Source organism: Neoarius graeffei, chromosome 7 (assembly GCF_027579695.1).
Source record: "Neoarius graeffei isolate fNeoGra1 chromosome 7, fNeoGra1.pri, whole genome shotgun sequence".
NCBI lineage: Eukaryota > Metazoa > Chordata > Actinopteri > Siluriformes > Ariidae > Neoarius > Neoarius graeffei.
Window position 1 is genome coordinate 44,903,186 of NC_083575.1, and position 23,737 is coordinate 44,926,922.

General features: G+C 40.3%; 2 protein-coding genes across 3 annotated transcripts in view; both read left to right on the plus strand.

Moving 5' to 3' along the window:
* Positions 1-741: 741 nt before the first annotated feature.
* Positions 742-5,809, plus strand: pank2 (pantothenate kinase 2). Of its 2 annotated transcripts, XM_060925737.1 has the most exons (8): positions 742-804; positions 886-1,131; positions 1,592-1,944; positions 2,571-2,824; positions 3,001-3,177; positions 3,354-3,477; positions 3,726-3,851; positions 3,938-5,809. In XM_060925737.1, exons 2-8 carry the CDS (start codon positions 915-917, stop codon positions 4,016-4,018), a joined length of 1,332 nt encoding a protein of 443 aa, XP_060781720.1. In that variant the 5' UTR covers positions 742-804; positions 886-914; the 3' UTR covers positions 4,019-5,809. The 2 variants fall into 2 exon arrangements, with proteins under 2 accessions (XP_060781720.1, XP_060781719.1); XM_060925736.1 differs by having other exon boundaries at positions 750-1,131; positions 3,938-5,808.
* A 1,051-nt stretch (positions 5,810-6,860) lies between these two features.
* loxl3b (lysyl oxidase-like 3b) overlaps positions 6,861-23,737 on the plus strand; it is a 38,724-nt gene continuing 21,847 nt past the window's right edge. The window contains exons 1-4 of the mRNA XM_060925738.1: positions 6,861-7,115; positions 16,707-17,042; positions 17,161-17,324; positions 17,738-17,949. Of these exons, the coding sequence (XP_060781721.1) occupies positions 16,715-17,042; positions 17,161-17,324; positions 17,738-17,949 (704 nt within the window). The 5' untranslated portion in view covers positions 6,861-7,115; positions 16,707-16,714. The remainder of the gene's footprint in view (positions 7,116-16,706; positions 17,043-17,160; positions 17,325-17,737; positions 17,950-23,737) is intronic.

The window sequence follows — 23,737 nt, forward strand, 5'->3', positions numbered from 1 at the left end:
TCTGTATAACTGGACGGCTTTAACATATCCGGGTCAAAGCCACAAATATAAACTTTCTCTGAATCTTGACTTAACAGAGGACTTTAGAGAATCCTAATATTTCGAGAAAGTAGGAGATGCATCACAGTTACTGTTCACACGAGACGGCATTTTGGATTTATATCTCCTCCAGCATGGTGGCGGATGCATACCACACCTGTCACAGAGTCGAGTCCCTGTGGCGAACGCTTGAATTAGAAAATCGCGGTGTCGTTCTGTGTTCGGTTCATAAATCGACGGGAAAATCGGATTCCTTCACTGTTGGTTCCAAGATTCTTTTTGACTCTGTTCAACTGTAAATCAAGTAGTAGAGTAATGCCCTCTTTTGAATAATCCTATGCTCAAATGACCTCAAGTAAGCTCAAACTAAATAGGTTTATTTTGGCTTAATGGTGCACAGGCTGCCCAAAAATCAAGTCTTAAAACCAACCTTTATTAGAGACTGGAGTGGAGCCCAAATTTTATATGTAATGAAGAGGCCTGTACAAATATTTGAATTGTGCCAGTTTGGTTGGTATGAACCTGTATTAAGTCCACTTTTTGATGAGTTGGTAAGTAAGAAAAATACAAACGAAGTGAAAGAAATAAGAGAAAGTAAAGGATAATTCCTTTCCTTCATTTTTCAAGGGAAAGAGTGATGTTTTTTTAGAACCCAAGGGGGAAGAACGCTGCATTCGTTCGGCGTGACGCAGCCTTCCTGTGACCAATCATATGACTAATGCTTGTGTTGTAAACACAGAGATGAGTTCAGCTGGAGACGCTGCAGTGCGTGAATAAAAATGTGCAATGCTTAGATAGGGTTTGAGGAATATGTCCGATTTTAATGCTCTGTTTGAAATTTTAAAGGCTTTCAAAAAGGCGGGCGCAGTTCTGTCATGGAGATGAATGGTTACGACTGTGACAGTGAGGTCAAAGATGAGGACGTGATGGAGATACAGCCGCTCCGCTCCAGAGCTGAAGTGCCTTCTAGCTTTGGTGCTACAGCGGACCTGGAACGCAGTTGTGCCGGGGGAAGCGCTCACCCAGAGCGGCGAGTGTCGAACTCGAGCTCGGGGAGACAGAGGCTTGACTCGCTGAAGAAAAACAGGCCACGTATGTGTTCCCTGTTTAGCGCTAATGCTAGCAAGCTAGCTGCACAGCTTAAGGAAAATTAATTCTCACAATAAACACAAAGCTACAGGAACCGGCTTAATTATATAATGGCGACCGGTTGAGGAAACAGTCATTTTATTTTGTGTAAACCTAATAAAAGCCGTATTATTAAATATTAAATAGTATTTTTCAAAATGTGGCGTATACACCGTGGGGCCACGCCCACAACGTACCTTAATAACGTTTAACGCTGTGTTACTAAGGTAACTTAACAAGCATTAAATGAATACAAGATTTTTTAAAATTGTAAATTACATATTGTATATCACTATCAAAATATTTTTTGCTTTACTGTATTACCCCTAAACCTATTCGGTACATAGCTGACGCATTTAAAAATGTTTATTTTGTTCAGCATACGCATTTGTGTAAATTCTTTTTGTTGTTATTGGTCCCACAGCTTTCCCATGGTTTGGCATGGATATAGGTGGTACTCTGGTAAAACTGGTTTACTTTGAGCCCAAAGACATCACAGCAGAAGAAGAGCAGGAGGAGGTGGAAAGTCTGAAAAGTATCCGCCATTACCTCACTTCACACACAGCTTATGGCAAAACAGGCATTCGTGATGTCCATCTGGAGCTGCCGGACCTGACTCTGTGGGGGCGCAGGGGTAGCCTCCACTTCATTCGCTTTCCCACACAAGAGCTTCCAGCTTTCTTACAGATGGGCAGAGACAAGCATTTCTCCAGCCTGCACACTACTCTCTGTGCCACTGGTGGTGGAGCGTACAAGTTTGAGGCTGATTTCCGCACAGTGTGTACCTACCTGATTTGTTTAATACAAATGCCTACAAACGTGGATCATAGTGTTGAGATTTGTGTTCCAGTATAGTATGTTTTATATCCCTCATCAAAAGATTCCCATGCAGGGATTGGCCAAGGATGGCTCACGTGACCATAAAATGGTTCCATTGTTGATTTAAGCACTATATATCTTGACATAAATTTTAAAAGAATGGCTATACCATGAATTGACGTCACAATTTCCGGCTTTATGGCCGGCTTGAGCCACAGCTCTGGCGCCGCGAGCGTTTGTGTACATTTGCATCTCATGATCATGCCTAACGGGTAGAGTTAGACCTTTTTTCAGGTTTATTTCTAATTCTTTGTAGTTAACACATTTTTAGTTTGGAATATTTTGATGAGGGATATAAATCCAATATACCGTGCACCGAGAGGCTCAGGTTGAAATTATGCCTTCTCTTTGGCATAGTACTATTTTCTTTGGGGCTGTGTTCCTCAGAAAATAGTATTATGCCAGTCACCTCAGAGAATCCGTAATTTCAACTGGAGCCTTTCAGTGCATGGTTTATTATTATTATTATTATTATTATTATTATTATTATTAAATGGGCACTTGCCCTGTTTCCTCTTTCTAAGATGGCAAACCTGCAGCTTCTGAAGCTGGATGAGTTGGACTGTCTGATTAAGGGTGTCCTTTACATTGACTCAGTGGTCTCAAGTGGGCCTTCTGAGTGTTACTACTATGAGAACCCCACGGACACAGAGCACTGTGAACAGAGAGCCTACAATTTGGAGAACCCTTACCCTCTGCTCCTGGTCAACATCGGCTCCGGGGTCAGTATACTGGCCGTCTACTCCAAAGACAACTACAAACGCGTCACTGGTACCAGGTCAGTCAGGGCTTAAAAAGGAGGTGCAATTCATCAAATCTCTTAAGACCTTAATTGTTGTTTAATTACTAAGTATTGCACAGTATAGTCAGCTGATGTGATCAGTAGAATTAGTTTGTAAGATCTGGGAGACTCTGGAGAAGAATTAGTTTGCTAATTTGTTTCTCTTTTCATAGTTTGGGTGGTGGTACTTTCCTTGGGCTCTGTTGCTTGCTCACTGGCTGCTCCACCTTTGAAGAGGCGCTGGAAATGGCTTCGAGGGGGGAAAGCACTCGTGTGGATAAACTGGTCAGAGATATTTATGGGGGTGACTACGAGAGATTTGGCTTACCAGGATGGACTGTTGCTTCTAGGTATGTATGAAATGCAGCTCGTCACAAGCACAAAGCCATAACTTCAAATTAGGAATTTTATAATTCTATAAACTGAGCTCTTGGTGAAATGACATTTCTCTTGTGTTAGTCATGATGTTATGTAAATAGTAAACATGCTTGGTTGTAAATATGTACTTTTATTTGTGTGTTTTTAGTTTTGGGAGCATGATGTGTAAAGAAAAGCGAGATTCCGTCTCAAAAGAGGATTTGGCTAGAGCCACACTTGTCACCATCACAAACAACATAGGTTCAATCACTCGCATGTGTGCACTAAATGAGGTATGACCTACACACTGCTACATGCTAATACATTTAGACATTTTTCTGCTTTGTGTTTTTAGTCCAATTTGTGCTTGCCCTTGTCTCTCAGCCTCTTTACGGTGCTGCCTTGTGGAATCTGGATCAAGCAGCATTGTACAGGGCTATGAGTGGCCAGGGTCCATTCAGCACATGCTGTGGACCATGTTCTTTCATTGTTAAAGGAACTTTGTTTAGAGGGTGTGCTTGATAAATACGTTTTTATTTAGAAAATCGAGAGAGTGGTGTTTGTTGGGAACTTCTTGCGCGTGAACACATTATCCATGAAGTTGCTGGCGTATGCTTTGGACTACTGGAGTAAAGGACAGCTCAAAGCTCTGTTCCTCAGACATGAGGTGTGTGTTATAGGGTAAAACGTACAGAAACACTAAAAGTAGAAATGGTGTCCAAGGATGAGTGACATTTTTCTTTATTTCTAAAGGGCTACTTTGGTGCTGTTGGAGCGCTGTTGGAACTGTCGAACTCGTCTTCATCACTGCTATCGCCTCAAGACCACTACTAAAATTCTCAGTAGCTCTGGAGGTTCATCATGGACGCCTTCACCATCTGGCTATTATCCGATGGGAAGAAGTAATACGTGTATTAATGGATGTTAGTAGTTGTGTATGTCATCCCTTTGCTGTACTGTAGCTCTGGTCCCTAAATATTGACTCAGGTAAAACTTTAGCTTTTGTCCAAATCTTTTGGATCTGTACAGCGACCTCTAGGCCATGAGCACGTACCAAGACTTCCATGGTAGGCTTTTAGCAAAGGATGGTTTTTACTTTCAATTACAGTTATTTTCATTATAGTGTTAAAGGCATAACTCATGACGTATAAGGATACACACACTTGTGAGCATGGTCAGTGTAATGTTTTTAAAGGTATAACGCAATTAAATCTGCATAAGAGAAATGCAATTCCTATATGTAGAGTCAAGAGACTAGGTCAGGCCAGTCAGTACTTTCTTTTTGTATTAATGATCATAAATGAGGCACATGCGTTCCATAGGTTCAGAAAACCTTCATTACTACTTTTTTACAATCATTTTCACACTTGTCTCAACACCATGTCCACTTTTTCAAAACTCTTCACCCAGTGTGCTTTACAGCCATGCACCTGAGCACATCAGTTAACTTTTGGTGCAAAATGCACTGAAACCACCAAAACACTTCATACTTTAACCCAAAAGTGACTCGTGCTACTATAACTATGGCACATGCTCTTTCCTATAAGACTACTTTGTCCTTCAAAGTACAATGAGGTGAAAAAACAAACAACTTGAAGCACTGCAAAATGCACGTGTGTGTTGCTCTATCCTGTGTTTTAAGTGTTGCGTTGCAAAATAAAAGAAAAAAGTATGACGCCTCTTATAGTAAGTATTGTCACACCACATACAGTAAATCTGAAATTCAGCTATGTGCAATATAATCTAAAAGAAAGTCAATTACTGAAAATACATTATTCAATACCAAAAATGGCAAGCCTTCACTGTATATAGTCATTTGCACACATTGTCCATCAAAATGTCAGCAAAAATTGTTATACAGAACTTTGCTGGTGGTGAATGTTGACTGAGAGAGGCATTTATGAATTTTGGAAGAAGTTGTCACTGAATACATTTTGTATGAAAGCAATGCAAAAGTATTCAGTTCAACTCACATAGTATATAGATATGAGCATGAATGTGTCAAGTGTTTTGAAAAAATGAGCATGGTATTGAGAAGTGTGAAAATGATTGTAAAAATAAATGTTATATACTTTTTTTACAACGTTATGTACATTTCAAGAAATTGTTCAATGTATAGTTAGAGGGTTTCAGACGTATTTTTGCTGTAAATTTATAAATGGGGCGTGAAGACAAAGTGGCAGTTTTAATTGTCTGACTTATGTTCTTGTTTTACAAAGGAAATGTCTTTAATTTGGGGACTGTACACAGTTAAAAAAAAATCATGGACAAAATATGGTCCATTAGCTTTCCACTTGTACTGTAAATGTAGGTAGATATACTTTGCTTCATGCAGGGCCTATTTTTATGCATTTCTTAAAGCGTTGTGTGGTTTTTTTTTTGGTTTTTTTTTGTTTGTTTTTTTTAATAAATCATAATGGCTCTCTGGAAGTCTGGACCTTCAACCATCTCGGGATTAACCAAAGACATGGAAGTTAGAGGGATTGTGGTCCAACAGTTATTGTGCTTTTATCTCACAGTAAAACTGTAAGACAGTTATTTTCTTCCCAAAGCTTTTTGGTCCATTTAAAGGAACAGTCCACCGTACTTCCATAATGAAATATGCTCTTCTCTGAATTGAGACGAGCTGATCCGTACCTCTCCGAGCTTTGTGCGACCTCCCAGTCAGTCAGACGCGCTGTCACTCCTGTTAGCAATGTAGCTAGGCTCAGTATGGCCAATGGTATTTTTTGGGGCTGTAGTTAGATGCGACCAAACTCTTCCACGTTTTTCCTGTTTACATAGGTTTATATGACCAGTGACATGAAACAAGTTCAGTTACACAAATTGAAACGTAGCGATTTTCTATGCTATAGAAAGTCCGCACTATAATGACAGGCGTACTAACATCATCTGCGCGCTTCGGCAGCGCATTGATATCTGAGCTCCGTTTCAATGCGCTGCCGAAGCGCGCAGAAGGTGTTAGTACGCCTGTCATTATAGTGCGGACTTTCCATAGCATAGAAAATCGCCACGTTTCAATTTTTTTAACTGAACTTGTTTCATATCACTGGTCATATAAACCTATGTAAACAGGAAAAACGCGGAAGAGTTTGGTCGCATCTAACTACAGCCCCAAAAAATACCATTGGCCATGCTGAGCCTAGCTACATTGCTAACAGGAGTGACAGCGCGTCTGACTGACTGGGAGGTCGCACAAAGCTCGGAGAGGTACGGATCAGCTCGTCTCAATTCAGAGAAGAGCATATTTCATTATGGAAGTACGGTGGACTGTTCCTTTAAGTTTGAAGTCCTTAATGGGTTTTATTAAACAGTTTAGTTTTCTGTATGATATGAAAAGTGCCTAAATGAAAGACCGTTATTTGACAAAGCTGCTCTGAGCAGCAATGGAATGTGTTAAGACCCATCTTTGTACTTTTTCTTATTTTTTTTTATAATAAAAATATTAAAATTATATACCTGGCTCTGTATATTTACTCAGTACTTAGAACGTGGACACGTGATTAGTTTAAATGGCATTGTTTTTTGCTGTATACAGAGAAAGGAGTCTGTGAAGAGACTTTACTGCTGTCACTCCTGTCACGCAAACGGAAACATGGAAAACCGCTCCATAACGGTGAAAGGGCCAGTGTGTGGTTTCTGGAGAAACTCTTTCCTGCAGTCTCAACTCCTCCTTCCTCCCTCTCTCTCTCTCTCTCTCTCTCTCTCTCTCTCTCTCTCTGTCTGTCTCATTAGCTATCCGTCGTTATTAGGAGTCAGAGTGCTGTTAATAAACAGGATAAACATTGCTATTTATTTACAGCAGCTATGTCGAGTCTTCAGCAGTCTGAGCCATTTTCATAACTTAGTCATTGTGTTGAAGAAAGAAAGAAAGAAAGTAGTTTCCAGGGCACTGAGCAAAACCGAAAAGGATCCATAAGCTTTTTAAAAGGTAGGAATGACTATCGGATATTGTTGTTTTATTGAATTTACTCGTTTATTTGCTGAATTTCGGTTTTGTAGGCTGTGATCAGAGACTCGGGGCTGGCCGACACGTAGACCTCGACATGCGCACCTCAGTGCATCTGTTCAATGCCCTCATTTTCCCCGTCGGTGACTTTTTGATCTCAGCAGCTGTTATATTTTTACTTTTTAGCGAGTTTGAGTTCATTCAAAATGTTTTCTTTAACTTTACTGGCTCATTGTAAAGCTAATTAGTAACTAAACCATTATTAACCATAATAATAAACCACAGAGATCATCGCAACAGTAACTTGTTTATACTCCTGTCATTTCAGTTATTCCATTTCTGTGTGTCTGGAACCTTTCATTTTTTAATCTTCAGTTGTATTAGAAGTTCCATATCATTAACCACTGACTTCAACATCCCTCATCATGCTAACTGTTGTTCTCAAGGTCCTGGGATTTGTCCTTTGCTTTCTGTTGTTCTCTAACTTTGTCGTAAATGCAGTTTATTTGGAATAATATATAATAAGCTCAATTATAAGCATTCGGTTTGGCTGGTTTCTCATAGCTATGGGTAGTTATTGTCTTTACAACCAAAAGATAGCTTCGAAATGAGCTCTTATGCTAAATGACTCCCATTTCATCAAATATCCAAGCATGAGCAGATCTAGTACCAACTCATCATGGTTAACCTTATGACCTCTGTGATTTTTGTCTGCTGGAGTAACATGCACTATAGTTTTCTGCTTTCCTTGCTCTAACTGCTTCATATAAATTATCTGCTGTCAAGCGGATGAGTGCAGAGAAATGACATAAATGTAAAGGAGATGCACACGAGTGAAAATCGACTCATTTATAACATAACTGTGTTGATACTGTGACCAAGTTCAACTCATCCCAATGTTTTATAAGTGGTGGCATCAGCAGACTCTGGATTTGACTTTCATATTTGCACCACTAGGGCCATGGTGCCCTGCCAGTCAATCTCATAATCCACTGCCCGTCAGAAAAGATCCACTCTGGCAAACCATGTTTCTTTCACATATTTTTACGGAGTGTAAACCTGTGGGCCTGCTGCTGCTGAGATGTACAGTACCAATTTTGAGAGGAAAAAAATCTTAGAGATTTTCTACCATTAAAAAAAAATGTCAAACCTGAATAAGACTGAGGATATTTATAAGATTTTGATGTTTGGTAGACTGTTAAAATACCTGTCGCATAAGTCTTCCAATCAGTGCTACTTTATATGCTTTTATACTAACAGGAGTCCATGTAACACTGTTTGTTAAAGATACCATATGCATTTTGTGTACATTGTACATACATGTATGCAGAATTTGTATTAAAGTTATCTGCAATGGGGGCGGCACAGTGGTGTGGTGGTTAGCGCTATCGCCTCACAGCAAGAAGGTCCGGGTTCGTGGCTGGCGAGGGCCTTTCTGTGCAGAGTTTGCATGTTCTCCCCGTGTCCGCGTGGGTTTCCTCCGGGTGCTCCAGTTTCCCCCACAGTCCAAAGACATGCAGGTTAGGTTAACTGGTGACTCTAAATTGACTGTAGGTGTGAATGTGAGTGTGAATGGTTGTCTGTGTCTCTGTGTCAGCCCTGTGATGACCTGGCGACTTGTCCAGGGTGTACCCCACCTTTCGACCGTAGTCAACTGGGATAGGCTCCAGCTTGCCTGCGACCCTGTAGAACAGGATAAAGCGGCTAGAGATGATGAGATGAGTTATCTGCAATGCTCGAAGGATTAGTGATGTTATGTGTGTTAGACATGGTGATTAAATTTAGATCTTTATCCGCAAGCTAGCAGCACCATGATATGTTGCCTAGCAGTTCTGTAGAACTGTGGTCATATGCCAAACAAAACTCAGAAACTTTCAGTTTATTTGGCATAAGTTTCATAACCTGAAGAATATGTTTGAATTTTAACTACTGAAGACGAGACTGAAGGCAAAAAGTCCTCAAATCAAGTAAGAAATAACATGTCACAATTATAGCCAAAGTATCCGAAGGGAAGATGGTCAGCGTGTCATGATGCCCATTGGCTTCGGACTTCAGAGCTTCAGAACCACTAAGTATCAGTTTGTCCGAACTACTGGTGCCCTAAAACAGGAGGCAGTGTTTCCTATATAAGTCACTCAGTATAGTGATTTATAATATTATCAAAACTAACATTATATGCTTTGACTGGCATTGTTTCTTTTCAAATACAGAGCCAGAATACAGAGCCAAAAAAGAAGTTTATTATTTAGTTATTTAAGACTGCACTTTATACTGTGATGTATCTGTTTCTATGGAAAGAGACCCGTTTCCCTTGGGAGTTCACTATGAATTTCGATGGACTTTTGTTATCCAATACACACAAGTGAAGAATCAGTAATAAGTTATACAGTAAATATTAACTATTTAATATTAGTATAAATTCTCAGGTGATTATAGAAAATTGCGCGCACTGATTGGTTGAGAAATTCGGACTATTTCTCGATAATCACCTCGAGCGATTCGGCAAAATGGTGGCCAATCACTTTGTCAGTGTAAGTGAGGAAAAATTACAAATTATGAAAGAAAATGCTGTTCCTAAAAGCACTAAAGATGCTACGAAGTTTGGTCTAAAACTATTCAAAGGTAAGGTGGAATTGTGATTTAGTCAGTCTATTTCAAAACAAAGTATTTTATGTGAGTCGGCATAGATAAGTGACACAAGTCTGCGCCCCGCTATTATTACATTTGCATGCCACTTTTGAAGTTTGAAATCAAATTTTTTTAATGCTATTTTTTTAATTTTTTGAAATAGTCACATGTGTATTTATACTAAAACAATTATCCACCTCTGGCTCAGTGAATATCAGTGAATAATAACTTCGACTTCGTCTCAGTTATTATTCACCGATACTCACCTCGCCTTTGGTATATAATTGTTAAGTCTAACTACTGTCTGTAATATTTACCTCCGCCAACTTTATTGGATGAGGTTACGTTTTTGCCTCTGTTTGTTTGTTTGTCTGTCTGTCTGTTCCAACATAACTCAAAAAGTAGTGAACAGATTTTGAGGAAAGGTGAGCCATGGACCAAGGAACAGTTGATTAGATTTTGATGTAAATCCGGATATGTATATGGAGCCAGGATTATTATTTTTTTGTCTGTTCCCAATGTAACTCGAAAAGTAGTGAATGGGTTTTGACGTAATTTGGTGTACATCTTTACTATTATGCTAGGTTCAAATGACTTGAGTTTGATAATGATAATGCTGTATGTGACTTGGCGGTGGTGTGCATTCTACCAAGTGCCCTTCTTGTTAGCTTATTTGGCCAATAGGTGATGAGCTTATGCCATCATGTGTTGTCCGTCGCCCGTCCGTCATCCGGCGTCATCCACATTTCACGAAAATCACTTCTTCTCTCTCAATTCTTCACTGATTTTTATTCTTTTTGGCAGGAAGGTAGGTCTGCCTGGGGTGCATATAGCTTCTACCCAAATTTACATAATTGCAGTTAATAATAATGAGGATACGGAGTAATTAAGCCCAAATGAGCAATTTCCACACAAATCACTTCTTCTCCCTCAATTCTTCACCGATTTTGATTCTTTCTGGCATAAAGGTAGGGGTACCTAGGGTGCATATAACTTCTACCCAGATTTGCTGAATTACAATTATTAATGAAGTTATGGACTAATTAAGCCTTAATGAGCAGTTCAACAAAAATCGCTTCTTCTCGGTCAATTCCTCGCCGTTTTGGATTCTTTCTGGCAAATAGATAGGTATTCCTAGGGTGTATGTAGCTTCTATATATAGCTCATATATACAGTTGTGTTCATAAGTTTACATACCCTGGCAGAATCTATGATTCTTTGACCATTTTTCAGAGAATATGAATGATAACACAAAAACATCTTTTCCACTCATGCTTAGTGGTTGGGTGAAACCATTTATTGTCAAATGACTGTGTTTTCTCTTTTTAAATCATAATGACAACAGAAACTACCCAAATTACCCTGATCAAAAGTTCACATAGCCTGGTGATTTTGGCATGATAACATGCACAGAAGTTGACACAAATGGGTTTGAATGGCTACTAAAGGTAACGTCCTCACCTGTGATCTGTTTGCTTGTAATCAGTGTGTGCATAAAAGCTGAGTGAGTTTCTGGGATCCAGACAGATCTTGCATCTTTCATCCAGCCACTGACGTTTCTGGATTCTGAGTCATGGGGAAAGCAAAAGAATTGTCAACTGATCTATGGGAAAAGGTAGTTGAACTGTATAAAACAGGAAAGGGATACAAAAAGATATCTACGGAATTGATAATGCCAGTCGGCAGTGTTTAAACTGTGATTAACAAATGGAAAATCAGGGGCTCTGTTAAAACCAAACCACGGTCAGGTAGACCAACAAAAATTTACACCAAACAGCACAGAGACAAGCCTCAAAACTTCTGGAACAAGGTAATTTGGAGTGATGAGACCAAAATTGAACTTTTTGGCCACAACCATAAACGTTACATTTGGAGAGGTGTCAACAAGGCTTATGATGAAAGGAACGCCATTCTTACTGTAAAGCACGGAGGTGGATTGCTGATGTTTTGGGGATGTGTGAGCTACAAAGGCACAGGAAACTTGGTCAAAGTTGAAGGAAAGATGAATGCAGCATGTTGTCAGCAAATACTGGAGGCAAATTTGCAATCATCAGCCCGGAAGCTGCGCATGGGACGTACTTGGACGTTCCAACATGACAATGATCCAAAACACAAGGCCAAGTCGACCTGTCATTGGCTACAGCAGAACAAAGTGAAGGTTCTGGAGTGGCCATCTCAGTCTCCTGACCTCAATATCATCGAGCCACTCTGGGGAGATCTCAAGCGCGCAGTTCATGCAAGACAGCCCAGGAATTTACAGGAACTGGAGGCTTTTTGCCAAGAAGAATGGGCAGCTTTACCATCTGAGAAAATAAAGAGCCTCATCCACAACTACCACAAAAGACTTCAGGCTGTCATTGATGTTCGAGGGGGCAATACACGGTATTAAGAACTGGGGTATGTAAACTTTTGATCAAGGTCATTTGGATGTTTTTTGTTGTCATTATGATTTAAAAATGGAAAACACAGTTGTTTGTCAATAAATGGCTTCACCCAGCCACTAACCATGAGTGGGAAAAAAGTTTTTGTGTTATCATTCATATTCTCTGAAAAAAGGCCAAGAAAGCAAAAATTCTGCCAGGGTATGTAAACTTATGAGCACAACTGTAGCTTGTATATAGTATATATAGCTTGTAACATTTATTACGCACTTTAGATTGTTCCTTCTGGACTAGACAGGGTTGGAGTGAGCTACGCCATCATTGACGGTCACATTATAGTTGTTACAGTCATGATTTAATTATCACTAAAGTGATCACTTGAGTTGAATGGGGTTTATTCTGAAGTTCAGTAACTTTAATATACAGTTGTGTTCAAAATAATAGCAGTCCAACATGACTAACCAGATCAATCACTGCTTTTGGTAGAAATTATATTACTACATGGCAAATAATTTACCAGTAGGTGTAGTAAAGTCGTAGAAAACCAACAGACCCAACATTCATGATATGCATGTTCCTGAGTCTGTGTAATTGAATAATTAAGTGAAAGGGGCGCGTTCAAAATAATAGCAGTGTGGAGTTCAATTAGTGAGGTCATTCAGTCTGTGAAAAAACAGGTGTCAGTCAGGTGGCACTAATTTAAGGATGAAGCCAGCACATGTTGTACATCCATTTCTCTCTGAAAACCTGAGAAAAATGGGTCATTCCAGACATTGTTCAGAAGAACGACGTGTTTTGATTAAAACGTTGATTGGAGAGTGGAAAACGCATAAAGAAGTGCAGAAAATGATAGGCTGCTGGGCTAAAATGATCTCCAATGCTTTAAAATGGACAGCAAAACCAGAGAGACGTGGAAGAAAATGGAAGACTACCATTCGAATGGATCGAAGAATAGCCAGAATAGCAAAGACTCAGCCAATGATCAGCTCCAGGGTGATGAAAGACAGTCTGAAGTTACCTGTGAGTACTGTGACAATTAGAAGACGCCTGTGTGAAGCTAATCTATCGGCAAGAAGCCCCCGCAAAGTTCCACTGTTAAAAAAAAGACGTGCTGAAGAGGATGCAATTTGCCAAAGAACACATTGACTGGTCTAAAGAGAAATGGAAAAACATTTTGTGGACTGATGAAAGTAAGATTGTTCTTTTTGGGTCCAAGAGCCGCAGACAGTTTGTCAGACGACCCCCAGACAGTGAATTCAAGCCACAGTACACTCTGAAGACAGTGAAGCATGGTGGTGCAAGCATCATGATATGGGGATGTTTCTCTTACTATGGTGTCGGGCCTATTTATTGCATACCAGGGATCATGGATCAGTTTGCATATATCAAAATACTTGAAGAGGTCATGTTGCCTTATGCTGAAGAGGAAATGCCCTTGAAATGGGTGTTTCAAAAAGACAACGACCCCAAACACACCAGTAAGCGAGCAGCATCTTGGTTCCAGACCAACAAAATTAAAGTCATGGAGTGGCCATCCCAATCCCCGGACCTTAAGCCGATAGAAAACTTGTGGGGCGACATCAAAAATGCTGTTTCTGAGACAAAACCAAGAAATGCAGAGGAATTGTGGAATGCTGTCAAATCATCCTGGGCTGGAATACCTGTTCACAGGTGCCAGAAGTTGGTCGACTCCATGCAACACAAATGTGAAGCAGTTCTCAGAAACCGTGGTTATACAACTAAATATTAGTTTAGTGATTCACAGGAATGCTAAATCCTAAAGATTTTTTCAGTTTATACAGTCAATATTTGAGTTTGTAATGAAAAATACAGACACTGCTATTTTTTTGAACAGCCCAAAATTCATTTTTCTTCATTTTCTGTAAAGTAATTAAAACATTGATACATTTTTCTTCATGTTTTGATGTAGAATATAATGTGCAGTGTTCCCAATGCATGGAAATAAAAACTATTATAAGGATTTTGAGCTTTACTCATGTTTTTAAACACACTGCTATTATTTTGAACATGACTGTATATCAACTTGATTTTAACTGCCACTGTCATAAAAATAGAAAACATACTGTTAATACCAAATATTCCAAATATTTTGGCATATTTAAATTTTAATTAAATTCCACATACATTTGACTCACTGGTCTGAGTTCTGTAGGAAACTACAGAAATACAGCATTCTAATGGTGTCAGTATACAACCCCGATTCCAAAAAAGTTGGGACAAAGTACAAATTGTAAATAAAAACGGAATGCAATGATGTGGAAGTTTCAAAATTCCGTATTTTATTCAGAATAGAACATAGATGACATATCAAATGTTTAAACTGAGAAAATGTATAATTTAAAGGGAAAAATCAGGTGATTTTAAATTTCATGACAACAACACATCTCAAAAAAGTTGGGACAAGGCCATGTTTACCACTGTGAGACATCCCCTTTTCTCTTTACAACAGTCTGTAAACGTCTGGGGACTGAGGAGACAAGTTGCTCAAGTTTAGGGATAGGAATGTTAACCCATTCTTGTCTAATGTAGGATTCTAGTTGTTCAACTGTCTTAGGTCTTTTTTTGTCATATCTTCTGTTTTATGATGCACCAAATGTTTTCTATGGGTGAAAGATCTGGACTGCAGGCTGGCCAGTTCAGTACCCGGACCCTTCTTCTACGCAGCCATGATGCTGTAATTGATGCAGTATGTGGTTTGGCATTGTCATGTTGGAAAATGCAAGCTCTTCCCTGAAAGAGACGTCGTCTGGATGGGAGCATATGTTGTTCTAGAACCTGGATATACCTTTCAGCATTGATGGGGTCTTTCCAGATGTGTAAGCTGCCCATGCCACACACACTAATGCAACCCCATACCATCAGAGATGCAGGCTTCTGAACTGAGCACTGATAACAACTTGGGTGGTCCTTCTCCTCTTTAGTCCGAATGACACGGCATCCCTGATTTCCATAAAGAACTTCAAATTTTGATTCATCTGACCACAGAACAGTTTTCCACTTTGCCACAGTCCATTTTAAATGAGCCTTGGCCCAGAGAAGACGTCTGCACTTCTGGATCATGTTTAGATACGGCTTCTTCTTTGAGCTATAGAGTTTTAGCTGGCAATGGCGGATGGCATGGTGAATTCTGTTCACAGATAATGTTCTCTGGAAATATTCCTGAGCCCATTTTGTGATTTCCAATACAGAAGCATGCCTGTATGTGATGCAGTGCCGTCTAAGGGCCCGAAGATCACGGGCACCCAGTATGGTTTTCCAGCCTTGACCCTTATGCACAGAGATTCTTCCAGATTCTCTGAATCTTTTGATGATATTATGCACTGTAGATGATGATATGTTCAAACTCTTTGCAATTTTACACTGTCGAACTCCTTTCTGATATTGCTCCACTATTTGTTGGTGCAGAATTAGGGGGATTGGTGATCCTCTTCCCATCTTTACTTCTGAGAGCCGCTACCACTCCAAGATGCTCTTTTTATACCCAGTCATGTTAATGACCTATTGCCAATTGGCCTAATGATTTGCTATTTGGTCCTCCAGCTGTTCCTTTTTTGTACCTTTAACTTTTCCAGCCTCTTATTGCCCCTGTCCCAACTTTTTTGAGATGTGTTGCTGTCAGGAAATTTCAAATGAGCCAATATTTGGCATGAAATTTCAAAATGTCTCACTTTCGACATTTGTTATGTTGCCTTTGTTCTATTGTGAATACAATATCAGTTTTTGAGTTTTATAAATTATTGGATTCCGTTTTTATTTACAATTTATACTTTGTCCCAACTTTTTTGGAATTGGGGTTGTATATGGTGTGTTTATCAGTATAACGCCCCCACAACAACAACCAGTCATGGGATCGGTAAGCGGTAATATACAGTATGATGGTGCTTCTTTGCTTAATGGTGGATTATATTTGTTAAGTAAATAATTTTAAGTGTAAAAACCTGGGGTTTTACACTTCTAGGGGCACCCTGGCTGCAAAATGGTTGAGAAGCCCTGGTTTATTAAACCAAAAAATTATATTTTTGTAGCCTATCTTTGGATTTTTGAAACTGTTGACTTCTCTTTTTTTTAAGAATGATTATTATATTTCATCTTTCTGCGCGTATGTCTGTTTGATAGTGCAAATGTGTATTAGGTATCCTGTGGGGTATTCTCACAGCATTGCTGGACTAGCAGCATTGACTGTGTAGTCGTTGTTTCATGTTCAGACTAGTGAAAAATATGTCTTGTATTTCGAACTATGCCTCAAGCATCCTGGGGTCAGTCAGGCGAAAGGTTAAAGTTTAGAGATTATTTCCAAATGGCTGTGGAAAATGAGGCTTTAGTGAGATGCTGAATCTGATTAGTTTACTCAAACAAATGATCATGAAAACACACATACAGTTTACACAGTATGTGTTAGTTACACAGTACCAATGGCCACCTGCTTGCTTTTCGAAACTCTAGACAGCTGGTTCACATCAGGTCTTCATGCAGACTCACAGACAGGCATGTTCAGTATCCATGCTTCTGTTCAGTTATTCTCTTTCACTTTCCTTCTCTGCAGATCTAGTTATGGAGCAGTCTCAGTGGTGGAGACACATAGTCTTGTTCTTTCTTGGCATTTGGTTTCCATCATGCTTTACTCAGACCACATCCACTGTGCGCCCAAGTCCCACTCCAACAGTCCCAACAGCCAAGTCACCTGAGCATCTAAAGTTTCGACTGGCTGGTCATCCACGGAAGCACAATGAGGGTCGAATTGAGGTTTTCTATAAGGGCGAATGGGGAACCATCTGTGATGACGACTTTTCACTGGCCAATGCTCATGTGCTCTGTCGTCAGCTCGGGTTTGTCTCTGCTACAGGCTGGGCTCACAGCGCCAAGTATGGAAAGGGCACAGGTAACAATAATAACACACTGCAAGTTAATTTTATCTCTTAAAGATCACAGTCCGAGCACATTTCTTTCAACTGCATCTACTGAATACATTCTGGATGGGTTGTGTGTGTGCGTTCCAGGTAAGATCTGGTTAGATAACGTGCAGTGCAGTGGCAGTGAGAGGAGTATCTCAGTCTGTAAGTCACGTGGATGGGGCAGCAGTGACTGCACTCATGATGAAGATGCTGGGGTGGTCTGTAAGGATGAGAGGCTGTCAGGATTTGTTGACTCCAACATCATAGAGGTACAGTCTATATTAATCTGACTCATCTACACATGCCACTGCTCACTAACACAATTATATTTGTATGAGTGAATGCGTGAAACCTAAAACTTAAAAACTTGGTCAATTAAACTTTTCAGTAAAAAGAGATACATATTACAATCCAGGAATTTATCACTTTAGAAATTAATATCATATGGGAAGCATTTTTGTCGCCTACTTCTGCTCCATGTTTTTCCGATTATCTGATGTCTGCAACTGATTTTTTTCCATTTACCTCTTACTGGCCTCTGTGAAATATTAGCTTAAACTGACCTTTCCATGACTGACTCTTCAGCTCTCTCTGTCTCTTTCTGAGCTTTTACTGCCCTCTTGCCAAGATTTTGTCTCACTGGCTTTGCTTCATGTTTGGCTGCTTTGTGTCTGTCTCTTAGGTGCAGGTGGATGAAAGGAATGTGGAGGAGGTGCGTCTCCGACCGGTGGTATCCAGCAAGCGGCTGCCAGTGATAGAGGGAGTGGTGGAAGTGAAGTATAAAAACAGCTGGACCCAAATTTGCGATAATGGCTGGACACCTAAAAACTCAAGAGTTGTTTGTGGCATGATGGGTTTCCCCCATGAGAGGAAGTTCAACAGGAACTTCTACAAGTGAGTATCCATGGAAAGAAATAGTTTTATGTGACCACTTGGTTAATTTATCCTCCCAAATAGCAATCTCTGCCTACATATACACATGCTGAGAAATGCAAATAATGAATCACACTGTCCTGTGTGTTAGTTGGCCAAGACTGGCCTTTGTCTGATAGGAAATGCAGCGTTGCTTCACATTTGGTCCACATACAGAACTAACACATCCCCCAGAATACACACAGACATGTAAACATAATGTACAGACAACATATGTACAATCAAGCTGGAAAGTCTGCACACCCCTTTCACCTTATCCACATTTTATTATGTTACAGACTTATTCTACAATAGATTGAGTTCATTTTTTTGTCACAAAATTCTCCACAAAATAGCCCATAATGACAAAGTGAAAGCATGTTTTTAGACATTTGTGCTAATTTATTAAAAATCAAAATGCAAATATATGTACACAAGTGTGCACACCCTTTGATATGATACCCAAAAGTGAGCTGAGGTGCATTTTGTTTCCACTGATACTGCTTGAGATGTTTCTACAACTTAATTGGAGTCCACCTGTGGTAAATTCTATTGATTGGAGATGATTGGGGATTGCCAACACCTGCCTATATAAGGTCCCACACTTGACAGTGCATGTCAGAGCAATCTCCAAGCCATGGGGTCAAAGGAATTATCTGCAGACCTCAGAAACAGGATTGTGTCAAGGCATAGATCTGGAGAAGGGTACAGAAAAATTGCTGCAGCTTTACAGGTCCCAAAGAGCACAGTGGCCACCATCATTCGTAAATGGAAGAAATTTGGAACCACCAAGAATCTTCTTAGACCTGGCCGCCTGGCCAAACTGAGCGATCAGGGAAGACAGGCCTTGGCCAGGGAGGTGAGCAGGAACCCGAGGGTCACTCTGACAGAGCTCCAGCGTATCCTTGTGGAGATGGGAGAACCTTTCAGAAGATCAAACATCCAGGCAGCACTCCACAATCAGGCAGCACAAATTGGGCGTTTATGGTAGAGTGGCCAGACGGAAGCCACTCCTTAGTAAAAGGCACATGACAGCCCGCTTGGAGCTTGCCAAAAGGCACCTAGAGGACTCTCAAACCATAAGAAACAAGATTCTCTGGCCTGATGAAACCAAAATTGAACTTTTTGGCCTGAATACCAGGTGTCACGTCTGGAGGAAACCAGGCACCACTCATCACCTAGCTAATGCCATCCCTACAGTGAAGCATGGTGGTGGCAACATCATGATGTGGGGATGTTTTTCAGCAGCGGGAACGGGGTGCCTAGTCCTGATAGAGGGAAAGATGTATGCAGCTAAGTACACCAAAATCCTTGAAGAAAACCTGCTCCAGAGTGCTCTGGACCTCAGACTGGGGCGAAGGTTTACCTTCCAACATGACAACAACCTGAAGCACACAGCCAAGAGAACAAAGGAGTGGCTTCGGAGAAAGTCTGTGAATGTCGTTGAGTGGCCCAGCCAGAGCCCAGACCTGAATCCAATTGAACATCTGTGGAAGAAGCTGAAAATGGCTGTGTACCGATGCTCCCCATCCAACCTGACAGAGCTTGCAAGGATATGCCAAGAGGAATGGGCAAAAATGTCCAGAAACAAGTGTGCCAAGCTCGTAGCTTCTTTCCCAAGACGGCTTGAAGCTGTAATTGCTGCCAAAGGTGCATCAACCAAGTATTAGGCTAAGGGTGTGTACAGATATCTCATCTCATCTCATCTCATCTCATTATCTCTAGCCGCTTTATCCTGTTCTACAGGGTCACAGGCAAGCTGGAGCCTATCCCAGCTGACTACGGGCGAAAGGCGGGGTACACCCTGGACAAGTCACCAGGTCATCATGGGGTTAACACATAGACACAGACAACCATTCACACTCACATTCACACCTACGGTCAATTTAGAGTCACCAGTTAACCTAACCTGCATGTCTTTGGACTGTGGGGGAAACCGGAGCACCCGGAGGAAACCCACGCGGACACGGGGAGAACATGCAAACTCCGCACAGAAAGGGCCTTGCTGGCCACGGGGCTCGAACCCAAACCTTCTTGCCGTGAGGTGACAGCGCTAACCACTACACCACCGTGCCGCCCGTGTACAGATATGTAACCCCTAAATAACCTATTTTTGTCAGTAAAATAAAATTGCATATTTTCTAAAAACCTGCTTTCACTTTGTCATTAAGGGCTATTTTATGTAGAATTTTGTGACAAAAAATGAACTCAATCTACTGTAGAATAAGTCTGTAATGTAATAAAGCATGGAGAAAGTGAAAGGGGTGTGCAGACTTTCCGGCTTGACTGTACAGTAGATATGATTTACATTCCTGTACCGTACACAGACAGTACTGCACTCATAGATGCACAATTCTGCTTGGTGCTTGCCCTGAAACACAGAGAGCAGTATGTTGACTGAAATGTTGTATCAATAGTCCACTGTGTCGTCTGTAGGGAAAAAACCCTGGCTAACACAACACAACCTACCACAACCATTGTGCTTGTGTGTCTCTGGAAGTGTGTGGGCTTAGATTTTGCTTTATTAAGAGGATGTATCCTTGAATTTATACAAGGTTGGTTGGGAAAAGAATGGATGCACTTGTGTGGCAAAGAGACAACAGGCAGTATACAGGCATGATGGGGCGCCTCCTTAAAAAAGAATGTTTGAGGAATATTACACTTTCAGGAATCGCTGTTTTTCAGGAATCCCCCCCCACACACACACACTCACAAATAAATACACCACCACACAAGAAATACACCACCACCAATACTTTATAGGCATACACACACTCCCAGGCAACATTTTCTAGTCTAATTACATGAAGCAGTTTATTAAGGGAAACCTGCGAGTTGAGTTTAACCTCAAGAAAACTTCAGTTTTACACAAATCCACCACTGTCTTTAAAATTGCATGTGCAAATTTCACATTCCACAGCCCCAGAAATATTGCCTCGTTTGGTAAAGATGGGGTTTTAAAAATTCATGAAAAATGTTTTTGTGGTTAGCTTAATTAGCTCACCGACCGTAGGGCGATGAGCTATTGCCACCACATGGCGTCCGTCCGTCCGTCCGTCCGTCCGTCCACAATTCACAAAAATCGCTAGTCCTCCCTGAGCTTTCAATGGATTTTGATTATTTTGTTTGGAAGATTTAATCAGTCTGCACAAAAGTTACTCCCTGGTGTTATTTCTCATTGCTGCTAATTAGGCCAGTTAACGAATTTTGAGGAAAATCGCTACTCCTCCTTCAGTTTTCAATGGATTTTGATTCTGATTGTTTTGTTTGGAAGATCTAATTGTTCTCATGAAGAACAACTTAACTAATTATAAATGAGTCTGGTTTCTCATGGTGTGAGCTACTGTGTCACTGACACTCTGGTTAGCTTAACCCTACATTAAAATTTTAACAAAATCGAGGAATTCTTAAACACTGAACAAAATCTAACTGGATCATGTTTCCATTTAAATGTTAAGTTCAGCAGCATGTTAAAGAACCCTTAATCGGTCATCTATAATTTCCTGTTTCATTGTGCTTATACATATGACGTAACACAGAGGCCAAATTCCTTTAGTCATTCATCAACATGGGGAAGATTAGAGAATACTACAAGTGAAATGAGGAAAAATGTGCTGTTCTTAAAAGGTTCAATTTCTCTCATATTTTCAGCATGTGATTGAGCTGCTTAACCACAAAAACATTTTCCATGACCTTTTTTTAAAACCCATCTTTACCAAGGGGGCCAATAATTCTGGAGCTAACTGCAAGTGAAAGGTACATATCGAATATTAATGTCAGTGGTTGTTTAGTGAAATACTGAGGTTAAAATCAACTCGCAGGTTTTCCTTAATGAAATGCATCATGATTAGATTTGAAATGATGAACACTTTTTCATACACTTTTTCATCAAGGGTGTCAATAATTATGGAGTTTACTGTAGACTAAACCCTCTTGTGCGGTGTCTGATAGGATTTCCACTTCCTTACAGAAGCTTTTACAGTTTCTGGAATATTTTTGGAAGCTATAAATGGAACCCTGTTAGGACTGTGGAATGTCCCATTTTGGAGAAATATGCAAAGCGCACTGGTCTGGTACATCAAGCACACTGCTTCCTTCTCTGTAATAAAAGCAAACGAGAGCCGTTTCTTTCAGACAGACACAGTGGTCTGCCACTGTCTCTTTGAAAAATGTGAAGATTTTAATTATTATTAAATAATTAAGATTTTGTGATATTAAATATTAAACCATTTTATCATTAATAATATAAAGTGGTAACTGTAATAGTAGGCTATAAAATTATAATAATTTAAATATTTATAAGCTTCCTTACATTCATTGTACAACCCCAATTCCAAAAAAGTTGGGACAAAGTACAAATTGTAAATAAAAACAGAATGCAATAATTTACGAATCTCAAAAACTGATATTGTATTCACAATAGAACATAGACAACATATCAAATGTCGAAAGTGAGACATTTTGAAATTTCATGCCAAATATTGGCTCATTTGAAATTTCATGACAGCAACACATCTCAAAAAAGTTGGGACGGGGCAATAAGAGGCTGGAAAAGTTAAAGGTACAAAAAAGGAACAGCTGGAGGACCAAATTGCAACTCATTAGGTCAATTGACAATAGGTCATTAACATGACTGGGTATAAAATGAGCATCTTGGAGTGGCAGCGGCTCTCAGAAGTAAAGATGGGAAGAGGATCACCAATCCCCCTAATTCTGCGCTGACAAATAGTGGAGCAATATCAGAAAGGAGTTCGACAGTGTAAAATTGCAAAGAGTTTGAACATATCATCATCTACAGTGCATAATATCATCAAAAGATTCAGAGAATCTGGAAGAATCTCTGTGCGTAAGGGTCAAGGCCGGAAAACCATACTGGGTGCCCGTGATCTTCGGGCCCTTAGACGGCACTGCATCACATACAGGCATGCTTCTGTATTGGAAATCACAAAATGGGCTCAGGAATATTTCCAGAGAACATTATCTGTGAACACAATTCACCGTGCCATCCGCCGTTGCCAGCTAAAACTCTATAGTTCAAAGAAGAAGCCGTATCTAAACATGATCCAGAAGCGCAGACGTCTTCTCTGGGCAAAGGCTCATTTAAAATGGACTGTGGCAAAGCGGAAAACTGTTCTGTGGTCAGACGAATCAAAATTTGAAGTTCTTTATGGAAATCAGGGACGCCGTGTCATTCGAACTAAAGAGGAGAAGGACGACCCAAGTTGTTATCAGCGCTCAGTTCAGAAGCCTGCATCTCTGATGGTATGGGGTTGCATTAGTGCGTGTGGCATGAGCAGCTTACACATCTGGAAAGACACCATCAATGCTGAAAGTTATATCCAGGTTCTAGAGCAACATATGCTCCCATCCAGACGACGTCTCTTTCAGGGAAGACCTTGCATTTTCCAACATGACAATGCCAAACCACATACTGCATCAATTACAGCATCATGGCTGCGTGGAAGAAGGGTCCGGGTACTGAACTGGCCAGCCTGCAGTCCAGATCTTTCACCCATAGAAAACATTTGGCGCATCATAAAACGGAAGATACGACAAAAAAGGCCTAAGACAGTTGAGCAACTAGAATCCTACATTAGACAAGAATGGGTTAACATTCCTATCCCTAAACTTGAGCAACTTGTCTCCTCAGTCCCCAGACGTTTACAGACTGTTGTAAAGAGAAAAGGGGATGTCTCACAGTGGTAAACATGGCCTTGTCCCAACTTTTTTGAGATGTGTTGTTGTTATGAAATTTAAAATCACCAAATTT

What these genes read in the sequence shown, in the direction of transcription:
- pank2 (XM_060925737.1), top strand. Translation starts at nt 915, where the DNA reads ATGGAGATGAATGGTTACGACTGTGACAGTGAGGTCAAAGATGAGGAC. An exon ending in AAACGCGTCACTGGTACCAG is followed by an intron (nt 2,825 to 3,000) that starts GTCAGTCAGGGC and finishes CTCTTTTCATAG; the next exon opens with TTTGGGTGGTGGTACTTTCC. An exon ending in GGATGGACTGTTGCTTCTAG is followed by an intron (nt 3,178 to 3,353) that starts GTATGTATGAAA and finishes GTGTGTTTTTAG; the next exon opens with TTTTGGGAGCATGATGTGTA.